This window comes from Ambystoma mexicanum, chromosome 8, assembly GCF_040938575.1.
Source record: "Ambystoma mexicanum isolate Mex_15411 chromosome 8, UKY_AmexF1_1, whole genome shotgun sequence".
NCBI lineage: Eukaryota > Metazoa > Chordata > Amphibia > Caudata > Ambystomatidae > Ambystoma > Ambystoma mexicanum.
This window is the reverse complement of record NC_090929.1, coordinates 504,513,304-504,536,026: the sequence shown is the minus strand read 5'-3', so window position 1 is coordinate 504,536,026 and position 22,723 is coordinate 504,513,304. Positions and strand designations below refer to the sequence as shown.

At 45.9% G+C, this 22,723-nt stretch overlaps 1 protein-coding gene across 3 annotated transcripts in view; it reads left to right on the top strand.

The window, feature by feature from the left end:
- Window positions 1-22,723, top strand: part of CFAP74 (cilia and flagella associated protein 74) — a 2,332,202-nt gene that overhangs the window by 1,160,324 nt on the left and 1,149,155 nt on the right. For all 3 annotated transcript variants that reach the window (XM_069610170.1, XM_069610172.1, XM_069610171.1), the window contains exon 20: window positions 4,098-4,180. In XM_069610170.1, coding sequence (XP_069466271.1) covers window positions 4,098-4,180 — 83 coding nt within the window. The remainder of the gene's footprint in view (window positions 1-4,097; window positions 4,181-22,723) is intronic.

Here is a 22,723-nt window from a genome sequence, read left to right as displayed (position 1 = left end):
TGAGAAAATATTGTCATTTTGAATAATCATGTTATTTATAGGAAACAAATCACATAGGAAACAATGTGGTCAAGTGCTAAAATTGCTGACTAGGCCAAAAGTGTGTGATCCTGAGCAACTAATTTAATTTCACTGTACCCACCTTGTCAAGTTTGAATTATCAGTCCATGTTCGTGTCTGATCGCCTTCCTCATAATTTCTAATTTGTAGCCTCTATCAATGCTGTGGTATGTGTGCTGTGACAAACGAGAGTACTCACCCCTTCTACCCAGGCAGGGGAGTCACCCCCTTTGAGGCTGGGGAGGTGAGCCCGCTCTGCAAGACCCTCCCTAGAGTTCTAGTTAAGTGGGACCTCAATGAGAGTGACTCCTTAGGGGACAAGGACTCTAATTCCCACAAGGAACTCCCTATGCAAGCCATCTATCTGCATATGTGGGGCTGCCTCCAGTAATGAATAATGTGCCTTCTTTTTGTGTGGCTCCAGGCAATGCTGGATCAACCATGATGCCTGAAGGAAAAGGGATCTCTATAAGAGCAAACCTATATGTAAGAAGGATGAGTCGATCAGAGAGGAGGAGAGAGAGAGAGAGAGAGTCATACACAGGAGAAGCCTTCTGATGTAGCTATGCCTTGGAAGGGTGGAGCAGAGTGGAGCTCCGGAGCCTGATTCAAGCCGAGAATCGGCGAACACCAGAGTGAGACGTTGGCGACCCGCCAACCTGAAAACCGGTAAAGCTGCTGTCAGAACAGAGCTTGGAGGACTGTCTGATGTGGTGGCGTGACTTCAGTAGCACCATGATGGGCCTGTGGCCCATCTAACGACACTGACACGATTAGAATCGAGAGACCTGAAAGCTCCCACCAGCAGGCATTCGCCGAGCGCGACGCTGAGAGCAGGGCTATTGCGAAGCACATAGCAGGCAGACGAGGAACTGAAGATGCAGAGCCGTGCAAATGCCAATCCTCGAAAAACACCACCCACGATGAACGAAAGGTATCATGGTGAAATGGAGAAGGTGGAGGCCCCCGGGAGAACATACCTTAACTGAAGGAAGTTGTGAAAACTACAGTTTCGATGTTGGGACATTGAAAAAGCATAAGTGCATATATCAGGAGAAACCCAGGAAAGTGACTGGAGATATTAACCAATGAGGCTTTGAGAAAGCTGGAAAGAGTATCCTATGAAGGATGGAAGAAGGTACCAATGTTAACTGTTGAAGAGTGGGAAAATCCCTTAATGAGAGACTTTAAAAAGCACTATGGGCCAAGATTACATGTTGCGTCAAGGGCTTAGGGGAACGAGCCTAGTAGAGAGACCCCAGGAGTGGTGGTGCCTCACCCATGATATAAACATAGCAAGACCCAGAAGCGTTGAGTGGAAAGAGCGTGAAACACTCAAAGTCAGAGGAAGGACTGTAAGAGACTATCTTAAGAAAACCAATAAGAAAAGTAATGAGAACTCTGATAAGCATTACACCATCTGGCAGACCAGGCCTATGAGTAGTTGGTAGGAGCTCATAAATAAGACACTGAGAACCAGAAGAGACTATCGTAATGAAATTGATTCTAGAGGATGATTTTTTCATATCTGATATTATATATGTACTAAGAGAACCCTGAAGTAAAGCCTCAAGACATTTGGCCGAAGGGAAGAAGCCAGGAGAGAGACATTATTTTGGCAAACTTTAGTTATTAGTATTCGTGGTAGGGTCAGGTAGATTACATTTTGGACAGATGCCATTTTTTGTGCTGGACTTCCTGAATACAGACAAGCACCTTTAGTTAGTTTGGTTAGGTTGGGAACAGCACTCTAGCAATAAGGTAAGATTGGCCTTTATTATTTTTTAATAAATATCGAAGAAATGTCCAATATGTGTCTTACTCTTTCCGACCCACCACAGTACATTCCTCATTGCTTCCTATCTGCCTCTTTTTCATTCTTGCTTCAGCAGAGACCCAACTACTCCTCACTGATGAGGCCCATTGAGGCTGAAACATGTCTGTATATGCATGTGGTCTCGTTCAGAAGGGATGTGACCAAGCAGTCCGGCTTTTGGGGTGGGACCAAGCCTGATTTGCATATGGTCTTTCCCCTTTTGTAATGGCTTGGCAGGTGAAGAACCATGGTCTGGAGGGTTGCCCAGAGCAATGCCATAGGTTGAGATGAATTCTAAACATTCCAGCCATTACTTCTTTTGTTTTGCTGTACAAAAACAGTATCCAGACATGTGCATGTGTCAAACAATGACTACAAGCAGGTGACTATCACACATACTCTTCTGTTTAAGTTTGAGACAGGTATCCATTCATGTGATAGTTTGCAGATAGCTCAAGTTGTGCTGTGTCAGGTGTGAAGTAATTAACCAGTTCTGGATTTTAGGAACACTTCATGTTGCATTCTGGTCTGTGTAGGCTAGCATGCACGATATGTAAAAGTATGTAACATGACATGCAATAGAAATTCAAGGACCTATACAACATGATTTGAGAGTTCCCTTTTGGCATATTTCTAAGAAAGAGTGTGCATGAGGAAATGATGCTAGATGAGAAAAAAATTCTACATTGCTACATTTACCATACTTACTAATTTATGAATGTTCATAATATTCAGCCTTTACTTTGCATACATTTTTCGGTTCTGTACCAGAAGCGAAAACATTCATAAGATCGAATTCTGCATTGACTAACTCTTTCTTTTATCTTTCCACATTTGATAAATTTAATACTGTTTAGTTGGGTAATATTTACATGTATTATTTAAAATATTGTGAAGCAGTGAATTTCACGCCTTGCCTGTGACACGTCTTTCTGGTTAGTTTGAACTTTGGGGTTATTCAGGCTGCAATAGATGTATGTGTTCTCAGAGCCCTGCTCTCCGCCACCCCATTTATCAATATGATCTTTCAAGACAACACACTGAATCACAAAGTAAACCATCTTCCTTTTTCTGTTGCACCTGAAAGGTTTCATCCCATTACAGAGAAACACAATGTGCATGCCCTTGGTAAATAATGACCACAAGCAGTTATAGTTTTCAAACAGTTACTTTTGATGTATGTCCTGAAAGTAGTGTCATAAAATTCAAAGGAGATTATTTTTTGGTTTCACGTTACTGTATGTTCTAGCACAATGGAAGTGGGTATTTGGTTGAATAGTGTCTTTTATCTAGGTAAAACTATTCAGTGGTCCACAAAAGTGCAGGCTATGGCATGGTCTGCACTAGCATGCCAAATAAAACACACCAAATAAATAAATATATCTGCTTTAGTTGCAGGGTCCCTGCCAAAGGGCCTGTGTGTATATTGTACAGGCCCACATTGGCAAGAAATACGGACTACACCGCTACTCAAGATCCTAAACCACAGAGAGAGGAAAGGCTAACTCTCCCTTTCAAGGGTTTGGAACTGTGATCTGGCATAAGAGCACAGATCTCTCTGTAACAAGTTCTTGGCACACTGTGTTATCTTCTGAACCATTGTGGCAGTCAAGTCATCAACATTCAAATTTGGTTAATGTACTTGATCAATACACTCCCCAAAGAAAGGTGAATATGCAACGTAAATTGTGCTATTGGGAACCGACAAAGTGTATGTACTATAGTGAAAACAGAATCCATTACATGATTAATTGATCAAATTAACAACAGCCGGAGAGCATTGTTACCTCTTCAACAACGTACTATACATTAGCATGATGAGTTTTTTTATTTGTTCTAAAAATGTGTACTGACTTCTTTGTATCAGCTATGCAACTAAGTGGGAGAGGCCATCCTGGGGTTCCAAGTGTGTTCACTTATTAGCACACAATAATCGGTATTTCAGCTACCTCATGGAAACCGTTCCCCTCCCTTGTATTTAATGACTGAAGCATTGAGGATGGGCCTTCTGATCTTTGGGCTTACTGGTATGCAACAGTATTGTTACATTGTAGCTTATTTATTGGTTTCCCTTCAATACAAAACCACAGTTTACCCTTCAGATGTGTCGTATTTTAAACATTCTTTAATATGTCTCCCTTTTTGCTGTATTGGCTGCTGTTAAAATGTTTTCTATTGAATTAACCTTGTGTTTTCTTTGTACATTTTTAATCCTTTTTAGAGTTGGAGGATTTGGCATCCGGAATTGCCAAAAACAAAATGGAATCTGTTCTTGAAGAACCAGTTGAAATTCGAATTGGTGAGGTAAGTGAACGCGTTCTTGACAAAGAAAAGCTACGTCGTGCAACCCTCAACCATGTTCTATTTATATTTTGGACGCTGCTACAATTGGCAATATAGGATCATGAATATAGGATCTGAATAAACCTTTGATTATGGAGTTACAATTGCCACAATTGAGGCACAGAATGTACCCCTCGCCTTAGGTGCAAGAACTGTGTGTGCCTACCTAAAGCCACGTTCAGATATAACAATTGGCGTAGATTGTTACTACTCCTGTAGGAGAAGATTGGAACTCTAGGGAACACATGGTTGATAGATCCTTCATGTGTGATCAGATTCCAGTTTTTGAAAACAGATCTTTTAAAAAATGAACTTTTATTCGAATATGTAGTCACATATGTCAAGTCTGGGCTGGATGTCTTGGGACATGCATATAGAAGAGATGGTCTATCCTTAAGGGCAACCTTATCGCAAGATTCTGTTATGAGTGAGTGCCCATAACCATGGCCCTCAAACCTTTAAGACATAATAGCCAGTTATTGGGTAAATTCATCCTGGTCCGAAATAATTTGTGACAGTCTAAGAAACAGAGAATATGGTAGATGTTGTTTACTACTCCCAGGATGAAAACTATCGGCCTCAAAAGACTGTTCTATAAACCAACAGATAATCCTGGTCTTTCAGTTGAGAATTGATGGTCTCTTAGAAGATTATAAGGGCCTTGCAGCATATCTTTGTAACTCACACTCTTTGCCAGAGTCTACCACATCAATTGCTCCTCATTTAATGTTGAAAGTTTCTTAGGGCCTCATCACAAGTTGGGTGGTAATCCGGTGCACTTTCTGCAGAGCGGAAATAGCATTACCGCTGGGTCATGCAGCGGTATTAGCGCTGCATCACAACCTGGCATGAACGTGGTCCAACTCCTGCGGTAACACGATTAGCGCCCAGCGGAAACTGTGCCAAAATAAGGGTTACTGGCGGAAACTGCACAGAAATAAGGGTTACTGTCAAGAAACCCACGCTAATAGCGCTAGCACCGGGTATCCCGGCCATATTAGTGTTTGCAGAAATTGCGTCATCGCCAGAATGGGAAGCATTGTGGTGGCCATTTTGAAAAACACAATCCATCAAATATCTCCACTTCCTGCAGCTATCCGGTCCTGTAGAGAAGCAAGAATCGCACAGGAGAGGCGAAGAGGCAAGGTGGCCGAACATCGCCTGCGCAACCCCAAATTTAGTGAGTGGGAACTTTATGGCAGTCGGCAGCGGAATACCACTGGGCAGCACAGGACAGCCATCTGGAATGCCATCTGCTTGAAGGTGATCGCAGTCTTAAGTGTACCCTGTGATGGAGAGGACTGCGGCAAGCATTGGAACGACCTGAAGGTCAGGGTCCGGGGACTGCTCTCAAGACCAACTGGTGGAGGCACTGCAGAGCCTCCCATCTGGGAGGAGAAATGTAGTACACTGCTGTACATCGAAGGGATAGAGGGAGTCAGCAGTGCAGAGGTGGGCGCCAGCAGCCAGGAGGCAGGAGGTGAGTCAACACCCCCACCAACACAAGTGCATCCACAAATGACAGCCCAGCATAAGATGCCCCATTGGACAGGGACACATGTCAGCAGACCCAGAAGCTGGGCAAGCCAAGAGGGTGGAGTGAGTGGATGGCACATCAGCCACCCTCCACAGCAGCCATGGGGCAGAGCACCAACAGCATCCCTGAGCATCACAGCAGCGGGATGGAGTGGAAAGTGACCCAACCAAATGGTATGTGCACCACACCCCTACTGGCGCATCCTGTGCCAGCGGGATTGAGGTGCATGAGTAACCACAACACCGTGCAGCAGTCACACCAGCATGATGCTGGCCCAGTTGGCCTGCCCCATGTTGGCATGGCAGACAAGCCGCAGGGAAATACACGTCCCCCACACCGACATTTGCACAGCCTGCCAATCACTGTGCACCACAGTGCAGACTTGCTGGCTGCACAGCAGTGCCCTATGGAGCCATAGCAGTGCCATGGACTAAGCCACTACTCCCACCCCCACCATGTGAGTGCCACGGGGGGGGCAGGCAGATATGGGGGCATGAAGGACCACAAGCATGCATTGCAGACATCAGCTGCTCCAGCATGGAGCAGCATGATGTGAGGGACGGGAGATTGGCCCGCCAATATGGGTCCTGCTGTGAGCGTGCTTGTAGGCATTATCCTGCAGTGTTTGTGGATCATGCACAAGGGTCATTAGCAAGGGCAGCTGTGGGTATCCGGAGTCACCTGCATGGGGAGGCACAGGCATTAGTCAAGGTGTGGGGTGGGTTTGCACAATATATGGGCAATGGATCACGTGCATTATAATGGGCCTTCTTTTCATGTCGTGTCGATTCTATGTCTGTGCATGCTGTGTCACTTGTGTCATGCATTGTTTCTGCTTCACATGCACCCTGTTCCCTTGCAGCATATGTTACGTGAGGTATATGTTGGTGACATGTGCAACTGACATGTGGCAGTGTATTTCCACTGTGCATATGGTATGCTGGGTTTCCCATGGGCCCCAGCTGAGCATCTGGATCGGCCGGGCCGGCATTATGGGCTGGCCACTCAGGCGCGCATGGCTGTGGTACTGGCGGGGTTGTTCTTGTGTGAGGCGATGTGGCCATTTGTCACCATTGCTTTGGTAAGTGTATGTTGCATTGTGGCACCCGTAGTCCTGTTGGTGTTTATTGTTGCTACTGTATATGTACATCAGCTTCTCCATGCAAGCAAGTCTGACATGTGCATACTCCCTGGCCTGTACTGTGACGTCGGTGTGAGAGGTGGTCAAGCACCAAATTCGCAATTGCTTGTCATGCCATCCTTTGCATAGTTATTTGCCCCCCCCCCCTCTATCCCCCATTTGGGCATGTGCTTCACAGCACATGTATGCTGGCTTTTCTACTCACCAAACTATCCAGGTCCGTTTTCCTCTGTGCCTCTTCATGTATCCAAGTGTGCTGTACCGTAGGATCATGGCATGTTGGGTGGAACCAGGGTAGCGGGCACAGTATTGGGTGATGTACAGGTTGGGGTCGCAGGTCACTGGAACATTCATGGAGTAGTAGTGCATGCCGTTACGGCACACTGCTTTGTGGGCCTAGGGGGCCACCAGTGCAACATGGGTACAGTCCAGGGCAGCAATCACATTTGGGCAACAGCATCGAACTATGCCTTCATGGCATTGACCTGGGCTAGGGTGGTAGGCAGTGAGATGTGGTGTTGCAATTGCCGTAGAAGGGCTTGTGGGATGTCTTTACCCATGCATCCAAGCCCTACAATAAAACTGTGCAGTACTGGCATGGAAAACATCATGATGGCCAGAACTCCCCAGAGAGTGCACAGGGAAAACATGAAGAATAGGCTGCCACCCATTTTTGCCTATGTTGTGAGCACAGGAGGGCACTGCCTAAAACCACCAGTGGGCTACACACACAGTAGCCTGAAACCATTGGGAATGGCAATGCTGATTGCAAAAAAAGCAACTCAGAACTGTGGGGAATTCATTTTCTTAATCCCAAAAATGGTTGCATTACCAGTACTCACCACTATCAGAAAGCCGGCGTTTTAAAACCACCAGACTTTTGTGTAAAACTGAACAAATGAAACAAAACCAGACCAAGGAAAGACTTGCTAAGATGTGGATACAATGTAAAACTATATTCTGAAATGACTTGAAGGAAGTAATTATTTAATGTATATGTAAAAATTGTCAGTTTGATTTGAATGTAGAAAACTGGGAACAAAAAGTGACATTTAGCTGAAACCTGGCTTAGTGAAACTGGATTCTGCCTGACAACTACCCCCGACAGGAGAAGCCTGTTCAGGCACTCTTCCCCTTGCCAAAAGGAGTTGTCACCTCTCTGATTAGATTAGGGGTGGAGCAGCTGGGGACTACAGGGAGTTGAACAAAGGCCTGTCCTGGACTCAGGCAAATGTTATATTGGGGGCGTCGTAAAATAGCTTGCTCTTGGGAGAAACTGGGGGGCAGCTGTGCCTCTATGAACAAGCTGGCTTGGGGGAAGTGGATAAACCAGTTATTCCACCCTGTGATGTGGGAAGCCACAGCCTTTTTTGACCAGGGCATAATTTTAAAAAGATAGATAACTCATAGTGCGGACTTGTCAGAATTATATAAGTAATATCATTATTTTTGTGATTTTTCTGTGAACATTTTGAGAGGCGTTAGGACCCTGTGGTGTATTCTGGGGGGTTGCTAGCGGAAAATAGGGTCTCGTTCCAAATGTCTGCATGTTAAAATTCTGACACTTCATCAATTAATGTCCATACTCCTTGCGCACATGTTTGTAATTTTGGGTAAATGTCCGATATTGCAAAACCAGTTAAAAAGCGCAAAATGTTGTCATTTTTGAATGCAAGCCCCCAGGAAGATCAGAGGCGGACAAGCATGGACCATAAGGAATATATAATGTGCACATGTAATTTCAACAAATTGTATATCTGGGAAGGATGTATTTGAATCAAATATAGATTTGTGGGCAAACTGACCAGGGGAGGATCCTCTGACCCATAAACAGACTTCATCATGCTGACAATCCATTTCCTTCCCCCAATCATGGGAGAGGGGAGAATTGGGCCAATGACAAGTAGAGAGGGACAGGCTTAGCTAGGCCCAGGCACACACCCATTTTCAAAACACATAAAAAGAGACTGCTGGGACAGGCAGAGACATTCAATTCCATTTTCTGCGGAGCATGCTGACCGACGACTTCACATCCAGAGATCCAGACTTCAAATCCATCAATCTCCAAAGACCAGAACTTTACTTCAGAACTTAAAGCAAGGGCCTAAACCCACAAACTGAGAACTCTTCTCAGCAGGCCTCGGCAACCTTAAAATCATTTGCAACTATTCCACAGCCGGGCGAGCTGTTTGAATTCTTTTGCCAAGAACAATTGCCAGAGACCAGACCAGAGAACCAAAGAGCTGACCCAGATCACTGTGAAGTGCCGAGACCAGAACCGGAGTCCAGTCCAAAACCTGACCAGATCCGTGGCGAGGCCTATTTCAAATTTATATTGTGAGTACCTAGCAGAACTGTGCAGAACCAATCTCTTAGTTAAAATAATCTAATCCAAACTATTTTAACCTAAGTAGAACAGCCTCCTAGAAATCGTGTCATCTGTCATTTGTAAAGCTGCACAACTGTCACCTGTCAATTCTGAAGCTGCAAGCTGTCACCTGTCATTTTGAGTTTACTTTAAATCCGAAAAACTACCTTTATTTAATCGTCTATATCTCTGGAACCGTTTGGGCTAGGAACGAAATTTAACTTTCATCTGAAGTGAGCCTGAACTAATACCAACACGCATCTCCCACTCACCCTGAACCTCCTAAAGGGAATTAAAAGCATTTTCAGCATATTTCTCACTTCATTGCCACCACATTCAAAGCACTTGGGCCTGTGTTTTGAAACTCATACCTGTTTTCTCTAAGCTTGCTGGGGTGGGAATTGAATTTCGTATTGTATTTGATTGCATTCCTGAGAACTGTGTGTGTTACTTCCATCTCCTTCCATTTCTTACATTGCATAGGGGAGGGGGGTGAATTGCCAGAGAAAAAGTGATTATTTTATCTTTTGCTAAAATCATATCAAGTATTTCTGTACTGCATTTTATTCCCCATTGCTTTTCCCTTGAAATCATAAAAAGTATTTTTGCTACTTTATCCATCCTACACCCACTCCTCATTGATTATAAAGAAGTGTGCTAGTGTCAGATTACCCATTGTTGATTAGCATTATATTTATAAGGGCGATATCGATTATTAATTTATTATAAAAGCGTGGTATCTATATTTTGTTTTATTTCTCAAATAAACCTTTTAAACTTGCAAAACAGAACTACTTCTTGGCTCAGTGGGTTCAGGGGGATTCTAAGAGAGGGGTGTTATATAGGGGTAGTCATCCAGAACTCATGACCTGGACATAAAGATATATCAATAAGGGTTTCCATTCAATATCCCAGACTAGGCACTGACTTAGCTGTAGCGTTGAATTGAATCCTCTTACAAATGGGGGCTCGTAGCCGGAGATTCTGGGTTAGATCTATCACTTGTGCAGATTAACCACGCTGCGTTACGCTGTAAAGCACTCCTCAAAGGAACGCTCTAAGGAAACGGTCTGTTTTGCAAAAATAAAATACAAACTTCTGTAAGAAGGAAGGAACTCAAATTCCAGAATGATGACACTGGTAGACATTAAAATAGCCAGAGAGCACTTCTTAGATAAGCTATTTGTGAGAGGTGAGTGGACTCATCAGGACCAAATGGTCTGGTTGCAGGCAATCGCGCAACAGGTCACTGAAACAGGGTCAGATATATGGAGAGATCAGGGTCCCCTAGATGTGGCCCTGAGTGAACTATATATGGCCTCTAAAGCCAAAGATGAACATAATAAGATTGCCAGGATAGCGGCATATTTGTATCTCTATATGGGAGCCATGCAGGACAAATGTGCTGAAGGCCAAGATCTGGCAAATAGGCAACAGATGGCGTTAGAGAAGGCCCAATCTGATCTGGACTCTTCTGAGCAGAGGCTGCTCAGGAGTCAGGAGTCAGAAAAGGACAGCAGACAGTACATCACTAAAATAAAGGAGGATATGGATGTGCTGCAACAGGAAAAGGCGGACCAGGATACCAGATTTCTGGCCTTGCAGAAGGAGTACCAAGAAGGTTTGGACTCCCTACTGCAGAGCCAGAAAAAGCTGGAGCAACAATTAGATTTCAATAGGGCATGTGCCGAGCAGGTAGTCACCCTGCAAAGACACCTAGATAGGGAGAAGGCAGAGAGCAATAAACTGATTTTGAAAGACCTGGATACCCAGGCAGAGTTTGACCAGGAGCGCCAGGAAGCTGGTGCCTTCCAAAGGCAAAGGGACGACCTGGCGGCACAGATGCAGGCTCTTAGTCAGGAAAGGGATACCTTAGGCCAGGAAGTCTGCCACTTAAAAAGGAAAATGGAAGAAAATCACCTGGCCCTCCAGGGACTGGGTGACCTCCAAAAAGAACACCAGAACTTGTTAGAGCACACCAGGAGGGTGGAGGATGCTCTGGCAAGAAAGGAGCAGGCCAATAGGGACACAGCTCAGGAGGTAACCCTCCTGCAGCAGAGACTGGCCCAGTACTCCAGGACCAATCAGGAGGCACAGAGAGAAAATGAGGCTCTCTGTCAGCACAATGATAGACTCCAGCAACAGGTAGCGATGCAGGAGAGACTGATAGTCTAGTAAGGCCTTAACTGAGGAACTGAAAGCACAGGCTCTTGCATTGCAACAGGAAGCAGGGGCGGATAGAGATGAGGTTCGCTGGGAAAGAGAAACTCCTGAGCATAACCTCAGGAGCCCTAGTACCAGAGGCCTTCATCTCTCCCAGTCCGTGGACTCTGCCACCCCCATGTCCCCTCGCGCACATGAGCCCAGAGCCACGGGGATGGCAGATTACTATCCAGCTAGAAGTATGGGGCTCATAGGCCAGTACCTCCCAGGAATGGATCGGCGGGCATCCGGGTATGGGCACCCAAGCACAGGAGACCAGGTCCCCACATTCTGCCAGCCATTCCCAGGCTCGCAGAATCCGGGAAAACCTGGAAGATCAGACGGGCACCTCTGGGAGCAGCGTTTCTGCGTCGGAGGATGAATGGACCAGGGTTACCCGAACCAAAAAGGCCAATAAGGCAAAAAGGGCCTTGCTTAAGGACCCATTGAAACAAATAAAGGCAATAAGGAGTGTCATCACGCCTTATCATAAGAACGCCAAGTATTCTGTTTGGGAACACTTGGAGCTCTATGAGCAAATGATGGAGACTTTCCATTTGAAGGACAGCCAAAGCTGTATTCAATATGTAAAGTGGACCTTCTCACCAGAATACTCCAGTTTCTTTGCGGGGCTGGAGGATCAAAACCATTCAAGGTGGTCCACATACAGGGCGGCCATCTTGAAACATTTTTCTGTGCACAGAAATCCTCAAGAGGCTCGCAAGGCAGCCTACAATTTGCAATGTGGGGAGGATCAGGCCCCACAAGCGTTTGTGCAAGAATTAAAGCGTGCTTTTGCGCAGACCACCAGAAGGGTACGCACGGATAGCAGAGAATTTATCGATACGTTTTTCCATGCCTTACCCAAATACATAATGACCCAGCTCGTGAGAGATTTTCATGAGAAAAGATCTTTAGACTGGGTCATTGAACAGGCTACCCGGATCTATGAGGTGCAGAAGCCTACCGAAAATAAAAATAACGCGCCGAAAAACCCCAAAACCAACAGCACCTCTCTGCTGCCAAGGTGGCAGAGGTAAAGGTTGCCCCTCATTTTAGATTTGGAGATGGGGGGCCTAAAAACCTGCCTGCACCAAATAATTCACAGCCCAGAAGGCCCTCGGGCCAGTCACAGACAGGGAGTCGAGGAGGTAATCCCACAAATGGGGTCCCCCGCTCCCCTGACTATGTAAGTCCCCGCTATAAGGGAAACCGACCAATCCTGGGTTATGTGTGGACTCCTCCAGCCCAAGGGGGGGATCCAGCCAAGCACCTAACCCAGGGAACTTCCCTCCCAACTTCCCACAGGAGGGCAGAAATTCTACAAATCCTGGGCAGAACTTTTTTCCCAGGTATCCACCCAATTTCCAACCCAAAAACCATCCATCCTTCTTTCCCCAATTCCCTGAGCCCAGACAACCTAATCCGGAAGAGGGGAGGCCAAGGGTGGTGGGGTACCCAAATGTTCCCAATCCGGATTATTACCAGAGAAGGGATAGCTACCCTTCCCGGGATCAGCCCAGGGGAGAAAATAGAGCCCCGTATCAGCCTGAGCGGGTTTCACAACTTGAGCGCCAGGTCCAAAATATGGCACGAGATCTGGGTCACATACTGAGGGCTCAACAGAACCCTCAGATGAGCATGCCACCGCAGAATGCCCCAAACTCTGGACCTGGTGCTCCAGAACAATGACGGGGGCAGCACCCCGATAACCCACCGGTTCCCAGGGAGGAGGCACAAGGGGAAGGGGGGTGTAAAGCCTTGAAGGAAGCTTCCTTCCCAACTTGTAAACAGCCCCTGGAAAATCAGGAACCGGAAACAAAATCTCCTGCCCCTGAAAGTCTGCCACCCAAGGAGCAGAGAGGAGGTAGGAGAAACAAAGGACCCAAACAGACCCACTTTGTGGAGGAGGTACAGGTCTTCCAGTTTGAGGGAGGGGGATCCTCAGAAGATCCTGGGAAAAGGATCTTCTCCTTCAGAGATGGGGGAACTCCTCCCAAGGAAAAATGGGTCCCAAGGGATTCCAATTCAGACTGGGGAGATGTGGAGACTGAGCTACCGCCGCCCATCATCTCATCCCAGAACCCACAATACCGAAATCCCCTGGGTCAAACCCATCCTGATGACTGCCTCCAAAAAGGGCGGGGCGGCCCAGAACCGGAACCAGGGGAACCCACAATGGCTCTGATCTCCAGTTGCCAACTTTTTCTTTCAGATTCCCAAGGCTCTCCACAGAATTCTGCCCAAATCTCTTCGCTAGCAATGTCCAAAACCAGAAAGTTAGCCCACCAGTTGTCCAAAAATATGCATTATCTGTGCCCCCATGAGGAGAAGGAGGGAAGATACTATGCCCCGGTACAAGTACAGGGGCAGAGTACAATTTTGGCACTGGTGGACACTGGATCCCAAGCTACCCTCCTGTCCAAAAGGGCCTTTGAGGAACTAAATGCAGGAAGGGGGGAGAACTACCGAATTCCTCTCACCTCTCTTCCTGGACAACTGCAGAACTTTGACGGGAAGGAAATTCCTGTCGAGGGGACTGCAGATCTGGACATCAAAATTGGGCGATACAAGGTGAAACACCCGGTCATAGTAGTGACTCCAGAGGGCACCCCTTGTTTACTAGGGAATGACCTCCTGAGAAGGTTGTCACCCCTAATAGATTGCGTAAACAAAGTCCTCTGGACCCAGACTAGTCGACCAATAAAATTAAAACAGAGTGTCAACCATGTTAGTTTAAACGGCACCTGCCACATGGTTGAACAAAAATCTGACCAAGTAGAATTTCACTTCCAGAACAACCAAACTCCAGACGTGACAGTAATAGCAGTAGGACAACAGACTGGTGATGGGGGGTCCTCTCTATTTCTGAAAATCAACCTTCCTTCCAGTTTAAGGTGGTATTCCACACTGGAAGGAAACACCCTGAAATTCTTTACTAATCCACAATCAGAAACTCCCACTCCTATAGTCCAGAAAGATGTGAAATCAGCTCAGAGCCTGACTGATATTCAGCAAATTGGAGAGCAGTTGTTCATCCCTGTTCAGTTTAATGATGGGAAGGATTCTGTTCTCGCTTGAGTGTGTGTGAACAACGGTAAGAGCTTCATCAGCGAAGCCATGTTCCGCCAACTTCCAAAAGATCCAGTCATTCCCACATTCAAACTGTTAGACAAATGGGAAATGGACCTGGAAGCACCTAATTCCAAACATCTTCTGCCAAGCAGGTGTATGCTCAAAATCTCCATTGGCAACAAGAGCATAGTCCATAATTGTTGGGTCGTGCGAGACGTCATTGCCGCCTTTTACTTAGGCAGTGACATTCTCAATCGCTTTGCCATTAGTTTGGACCTAATAAACTTCAAAGCTTGGTCCCGGTTAGCGGATAATCCCATGGGCTTTGATGATTCAGAAAAAGCATTTAGGTCAGCTCAATTGCTACCTTATGCAGTTGAAATTCAGATTAAAGAGGAAGTCACCATCCCAGAAAGGACCCGACAATTCTCCCTGGGAGTGAAAGTTAAGAGGACAAAAATTGCAAAACCCTGATGCTTATATACATCTAAATGCTTCTCTCCAACAGCAAGGGTTGGGGGTAAACCCAACTCCATTAGTCAACATAGAACATGACACCATTCCAATAGAGGTGGATAACAGCGATTTAAAGAGTATTACTCTAGCCGCAGGCACCATTATTGGAATGACGGTTGATGACTGACATTTCTCCATTGATCTAGGAAATGAACTGTTAGGACCAATCCCCAAGGACTGTTTTGACAGTGACAGTGATGACAAAACAACACCAGACAGGATCTTCACCCGGCGTGGGGGGAACTTCCTGGTGTACACTTCTTGCCCTTACGGTAAGGAAGATGTGACTTGTGACTTCAGGAGGGATGAGGTGATTTTCCAGGTCCATGAGGACTGCCTTTCCCACCTGAAGCCTCCAGTCCAAATCGGCACTCTGACCAGGGACTTCTCCACCCAGCTGGAGGAGGCCACTGAGATAGCCAAACCATAAGTCTTTCCAGGCTTCAGGCAGATGGTGGAAGAGAGAGTCAACCTAGCTGATGCATGTGTGACTCTGGAACAGAAGCAAAAGTTGAAACAAGTTTTCTTGGATTTCCAAGATCTCTTTGCGGTAGACTCATATGACTGTGGTCGCACCGACATCCACACCACAACAATTCCCACGGACCCTGGAATGACTCCAGTGTTTGTGAAGCAATATCGCTTGCCTCTCGCATCCATGGAGTCCCTTACTGAAATAATTAAGAACCTAGAGTCCCGGGGAATAATCTGTCCAGTCCACAGCACTTTCAATAATCCGGTGCTGGGAATATTGAAGCCAAACGGCCAGTGGAGACTCTGCGCCGACTTTAGGGAGCTCAAAAAACGGGTCCATACTTCCCGATGACCTCTGCCCTACATTGACCAAGGGCTGGCCCAGATTCAGGGGTCACAGGTATTCACAGCAATAGACCTGACCAATGGATACTGGACCGTGCCTGTCAGAAGGGAGGACCAATACAAACTGGCTTTTACCTTTGGGGGCCAGCAGTACACATGGACCCGGACTCCCTTCGGATACCTCAACTCCGGCAATGAATTCAACATTTTCCTACATAAGGCCATGCCCGACCTGGGTGCGTGGGGTAACCTGGCTTATGTAGATGATGTCCTCATCAAAAGTTAATCTGTGGAGGAACACATAGCGGAGATCCGTTATGTTCTGACACAGTTGAGGGCCGCCGGAGCAAAACTTTCCTTTCAGAAAGCACAGTGGTGTAGAACCCGTGTTAATTTCTTGGGGCATGAGATTACTCCTCAGGGTCTCTGTCCCCAAGAAAAGAAAGTGGAAGCACTCCAGAAACTGAAAGACCCCACAACTCTGCGGGAACTAAGGAGCCTCCTTGGACTGACTAATTACAGCAGAAAGTTCATTGAAGGCTACGCAGAGATCACTAGACCCCTGATTCATCTCTTGAAGGGGGGGGTCAAGTGGGAATGGGGTCCAGAACAATCCGAGGCGGTAAGACAACTCAAAAGAAGCCTCTCACAAACGCCTTGCCTAGCTTACCCTGTCAGAAACAAGGAGTTCTTCCTGGAGACGGGGTTCTCTAATACGTGCTTGACGGCAGTATTATACCAAAAGCATGACAAGGTCAATAAAGTAATCTCCTATGCGAGCAAAACTTTATCCTCTGTGGAGGAAAAATTCAACGATTGTGAGAAGGCACTCCTGGCAACGGTGTGGGCATTGAAGAATTACCGCCCGTTTATCCAGGGGAAACACATCATAGTGGAGACTCCACACCAGCCTCTGCAATATCTCCAAAGTGACAGAATCCGGGCCGGAAATGTGAGTAATTCCCGAATTACTTCCTGGATTCTGTCAATGCAAGGCTTTCCTGTGGAGGTCAGATATGGCCAAAACAAGAAGAGTCGCCTCGCGCAAGATCTGGCTGACTTGCATGATTGTGCCAGAGAAAACTGTCTCGAGGACGAAAGTCTAAAAATCAAGGACAACATGGAGGCATACCTTAATTCCCCACACAAAGTCTTTGAAGAAGACAAGTGTGAGGGAATGCCCACTGTCTATGTGGATGGATGCTCTTACCATGTTGACAACGACGGGGAGAAAGAACTGGTGGCTGGCATAGGGAATGCATGGGTGAAGGAGTTCCCAGAACCCTCCGCTGGATACAAAATTGGTCCCCGAAGTAGTCAGGTGGCAGAATTGATGGCTGTGCATCAGGCCATCCTCACTGCTGTCCAGCATCAACTCCACGAACTGGTCATCACAAATTCGGATTATGTACGGAACGGGTTCGTGGAGCACCTGGTCAACTGGAAAACCAGAGGCATGTTATGCGCTAATGACAAACCCCTGAAACATGGGAAGTTAATCCAAAACATTGATGATCTGGTCACCTCGAATGGGATGACCAACTACTGGAAGAAGATCAAGGGTCATTCCAAAGTAGAGGGACCAGACAAAACTGGAAATGACTTAGCTGATCAGCTGGCCAAAACCGGGGCCATCCAAGGGGATCTAATCGAAATAGAGTCCCTGTTGGGGGAAATCCAGGTCACCGCTATCACTAGGTCCCAGACAAATGCTCACAATGATCTTTCAACTGCACAATGGAGTAAGGAGACCCCTGATGCTGATTTAATTACAGCTCAGAAGGGGGATCCAATTATTGGTAAGTTTTACCAACACCTTGAGGACCCTGAGAACTTTCCCCTGACGGATACCGATTACATTGGGAAAGAGGACCTAAGAGTGTTGATGAAATGTCCAAAAATGTTCCGAATCCAAGACGGTTTGTTGGTAAGGAAATCCCAAGCTGGCCATGATCAGTGGGTGGTTCCTACCTCATTCCGAAGCCTGATGTTAAGGCACGCCCATGATGCGGCCACCGTCGGTCATAGGGGGTTTCACACAACACTGGAAATCTTAAGAGAGATTGCATACTGGGATGACACTGCCATGGTCAGATTTGCAAATCGACTTTGTAGGCCCTGTGATTCGCTCGTCTAGAGGAAACAAGTACATGTTGACCGTTACATGCTTGTTTACCAAGTGGGTGGAATGTTTCCCAGCCCCAAACTGCAAGGCAGAAACAGCAGCTGCCCTGATGATTAACCACATCTTTTCCCGTTTTGGTCTACCTCAAAGGATTGAGTCAGACAGGGGTAGCCACTTCACCAGTGAAGTAATGACAAAGATGTGGGAGAAACTGGGGGTCACATGAAAGCTACATATTGCTTACCGACCAGCTTCTTCTGGAGCAGTGGAGAGATATAACCGAACCATTGTGAGCATCTTAAAAAAGTTTGTGGCAGATTCTGGGCCAAGTTGGGATATCCGATTACCTCTGGTCCTAATGGCCATCAGATCTACCCCTTCATCTGCAACCAAAATGTCACCATTTGAGTTGATGACTGGACGTAAGATGGTGCTTTCCCAGCATTTGCTCTACAGAACCCAAGAGCAAACGTTGATAAATGCCTCCACAACTCATGAGTATGTGGAGAATTTAAGGAAACACCTTCAGCATGCTTTTGCCTATGCTCAGCGGAACCTAGAAAGATCAGTCGAGAGCATGAAGACCCACTATGATTTAAAAACTACCCGAAAGGAATATAAGGTGGGTGATCGGGTCTATCTATACAATTTCCAAAGGAACCAGGCCAAACAGGGAAAATTCTTGCCTACATGGAAGGGACAGTTTGAAATCATAGACAAGATCTCCCCTGTTGCCTATAAGATCTGCATCCCCAAAGGCAGTCTGGCGGAAGGGGAAGACAAGTGGGTCCATATTAACCAGCTAAAGTGTTGCAATACCAGAGGGGACCGCTCCCGATTAATTCAGTTCCAACCCTAAAATATCCCACATATAGTCTCTAAAATATTATACTCTTGTAAGCCACTGTCTTTGAATGATAACTTGTATCTCAAAAGTAAAATGTTAGGTATGTTAAAGTATAAAATGTATATGTCTGCCACACCATTAGTAGTGACGGAAAAATGTCTACGAATAGGTATTGCCGCTTTTCCTTTGTCGTCCTAGGAGAAAGAAAACCTGGAGACTGGCCAAGGAGGACGAACCGAAGACCGGGAGCAGAGACCCAAGGGGCCCGGGGTACCGCCCAATACTCCCATCAGGACCAGCAAGGAGAACTGATTGATCGACTGGAGGGAGGAAAAGATGCTGAACTGTGTCACCTATGGAATTGGAAGAAGAGGAGGCGAACATCCCAGATCTTGCGAGTTCCATCAGTGAAAGGACAGAATGGCCATCGCAAGAGGGGGGGCTTGTGGGATGTTTTTACCCATGCATCCAAGCCCTACAATAAAACTGTGCAGTACTGGCATGGAAAGCATCATGATGGCCAGAACTCCCCAGAGAGTGCACAGGGAAAACATGAAGAATAGGCTGCCACCCATTTTTGCCTATGTTGTGAGCACAGGAGGGCACTGTCTAAAACCACCAGTGGGCTACACACACAGTAGCCTGAAACCATTGGGAATGGCAATGCTGATTGCAAAAAAAGCAACTCAGAACTGTGGGGAATTCATTTTCTTAATCCCAAAAATGGTTGCATTACCAGTACTCACCACTATCAGAAAGCCGGCGTTTTAAAACCACCAGCCTTTTGTGTAAAACTGAACAAATGAAACAAAACCAGACCAAGGAAAGACTTGCTAAGATGTGGATACAATGTAAAACTATATTCTGAAATGACTTGAAGGAAGTAATTATTTTATGTATATGTAAAAATTGTCAGTTTGATTTGAATGTAGAAAACTGGGAACAAAAAGTGACATTTAGCTGAAACCTGGCTTAGTGAAACTGGATTCTGCCTGACAACTACCCCCGACAGGAGAAGCCTGTTCAGCCACTCTTCCCCTTGCCAAAAGGAGTTGTCACATCTCTGATTAGATTAGGGATGGAGCAGCTGGGGACTACAGGGAGTTGAACAAAGGCCTGTCCTGGACTCAGGCAAATGTTATATTGGGGGCGTCGTAAAATAGCTTGCTCTTGGGAGAAACTGGGGGGCAGCTGTGCCTCTATGAACAAGCTGGCTTGGGGGAAGTGGATAAACCAGTTATTCCACCCTGTGATGTGGGAAGCCACAGCCCTTTTTGACCAGGGCATAATTTTAAAAAGATAGATAACTCATAGTGCGGACTTGTCAGAATTATATAAGTAATATCATTATTTTTGTGATTTTTGTGTGAACATTTTGAGAGGCGTTAGGACCCTGTGGTGTATTCTGGGGGGTTGCTAGCGGAAAATAGGGTCTCGCTCCAAATGTCTGCATGTTAAAATTCTGACACTTCATCAATTAATGTCCATACTCCTTGCGCACATGTTTGTAATTTTGGGTAAATGTCCGATATTGCAAGACCAGTTAAAAAGCGCAAAATGTTGTCATTTTTGAATGCAAGCCCCCAGGAAGATCAGAGGCGGACACGCATGGACCATAAGGAATATATAATGTGCACATGTAATTTCAACAAATTGTATATCTGGGAAGGATGTATTTGAATCAAATATAGATTTGTGGGCAAACTGACCAGGGGAGGATCCTCTGACCCATAAACAGACTTCATCATGCTGACAATCCATTTCCTTCCCCCAATCATGGGAGAGGGGAGAATTGGGCCAATGACAAGTAGAGAGGGGCAGGCTTAGCTAGGCCCAGGCACACACCCATTTTCAAAACACATAAAAAGAGACTGCTGGGACAGGTAGAGACATTCAATTCCATTTTCTGCGGAGCATGCTGACCGACGACTTCACATCCTTAGATCCAGACTTCAAATCCATCAATCTCCAAAGACCAGAACTTTACTTCAGAACTTAAAGCAAGGGCCTAAACCCACAAACTGAGAACTCTTCTCAGCAGGCCTCAGCAGCCTTAAAATCATTTGCAACTATTCCAGTTGCAAATGAGCTGTTTGAATTCTTTTGCCAAGAACAATTGCCAGAGACCAGACCAGAGAACCAGAGAGCTGACCCAGATCACTGTGAAGTGCCGAGACCAGAACCGGAGTCCAGTCCAAAACCTGACCAGATCCGTGGCGAGGCCTATTTCAAATTTATATTGTGAGTACCTAGCAGAACTGTGCAGAACCAATCTCTTAGTTAAAATAATCTAATCGAAACTATTTTAACCTAAGTAGAACAGCATCCTAGAAATCGTGTCATCTGTCATTTGTAAAGCTGCACAACTGTCACCTGTCAATTCTGAAGCTGCAAGCTGTCACCTGTCATTTTGAGTTTACTTTAAATCCAAAAAACTACCTTTATTTAATCGTCCATATCTCTGGAACCGTTTGGGCTAGGAACGAAATTTAACTTTCATCTGAAAGCTTAGAATCTAGGCTTTTCACCTTCCAACTCCTTATACTTTTTCCGCAATCGCGAGACACGCACTCGCGAAATTTACCGCGATTTGCGATTTTGGCTCAATTTCTCCACTTGTCAAAATAGCAGCTCCATTCTTTCCTTTGTTAAAATCCGTTTGCAACTTGGTAATAAATCATAGAGCATTGCTAAAGTGAGCCTGAACTAATACCAACACGCATCTCCCACTCACCCTGAACCTCCTAAAGGGAATTAAAAGCATTTTCAGCATATTTCTCACTTCATTGCCACCACATTCAAAGCACTTGGGCCTGTGTTTTAAAACTCATACCTGTTTTCTCTAAGCTTGCTGGGGTGGGAATTGAATTTCATATTGTATTTGATTGCATTCCTGAGAACTGTGTGTGTTACTTCCATCTCCTTCCATTTCTTACATTGCATAGGGGAGGGGGGTGAATTGCCAGAGAAAAAGTGATTATCTTATATTTTGCTAAAATCATATCAAGTATTTCTGTACTGCATTTTATTCCCCATTGCTTTTCCCTTGAAATCATAAAAGTATTGTTGCTACTTTATCCATCCTACACCCACTACTCATTGATTATAAAGAAGTGTGCTAGTGTCAGATTACCCATTGTTGATTAACATTATATTTATAAGGGCGATATCGATTATTAATTTATTATAAAAGCATGGTATCTATATTTTGTTTTATTTCTCAAATAAACCTTTTAAACTTGCAAAACAGAACTACTTCTTGGCTCAGTGGGGTCAGGGGTATTCTAAGAGAGGGGTGTTATATAGGGGTAGTCACCCAGAACTCATGAACTGGACATAAAGATATATCAATAAGGGTTTCCATTCAGTATCCCAGAGTAGGCATTGACTTAGCTGTAGTGTTGAATTGAATCCTCTTACAGGCTTCAAGCACCTGGCCCAACACTGCGCAGAATGTGGGCTGTGCCATGTCATGCATCATGGCCACTGAGTGCTGGAAGGTGCCAGTTTCGAGGAATTGTAGGACAGACACTAACTTCAGCAGTGGGGGCACAGATGTACGGATGTTGATCCTGCTCCCTATGTCGTCCTGTATTCTGGTGATCAGCTCTGTTTTGGTCTCCCTGTTGAAGTGTTACAAGGTGACCAATTGCCTGTCGGTGCGGGTCCAGGGTGAGGGCTCTCCTCCTCCTCCCCAACCCCCGCCCTGTGTACTCCCTGTGCCCTGGCCTGGTTGTCCTGCCTCTCTACTTCCAGCCACAGCATGAGCAGCTGCCTGTCCCAGCTCATAGTGGCAGCATGGTGTTGGAAACAGTGTTTGGGATAGAGGTGTGCCTTATGTAGCACTCTGGGGTGGATTGGGATCACCTGTGGC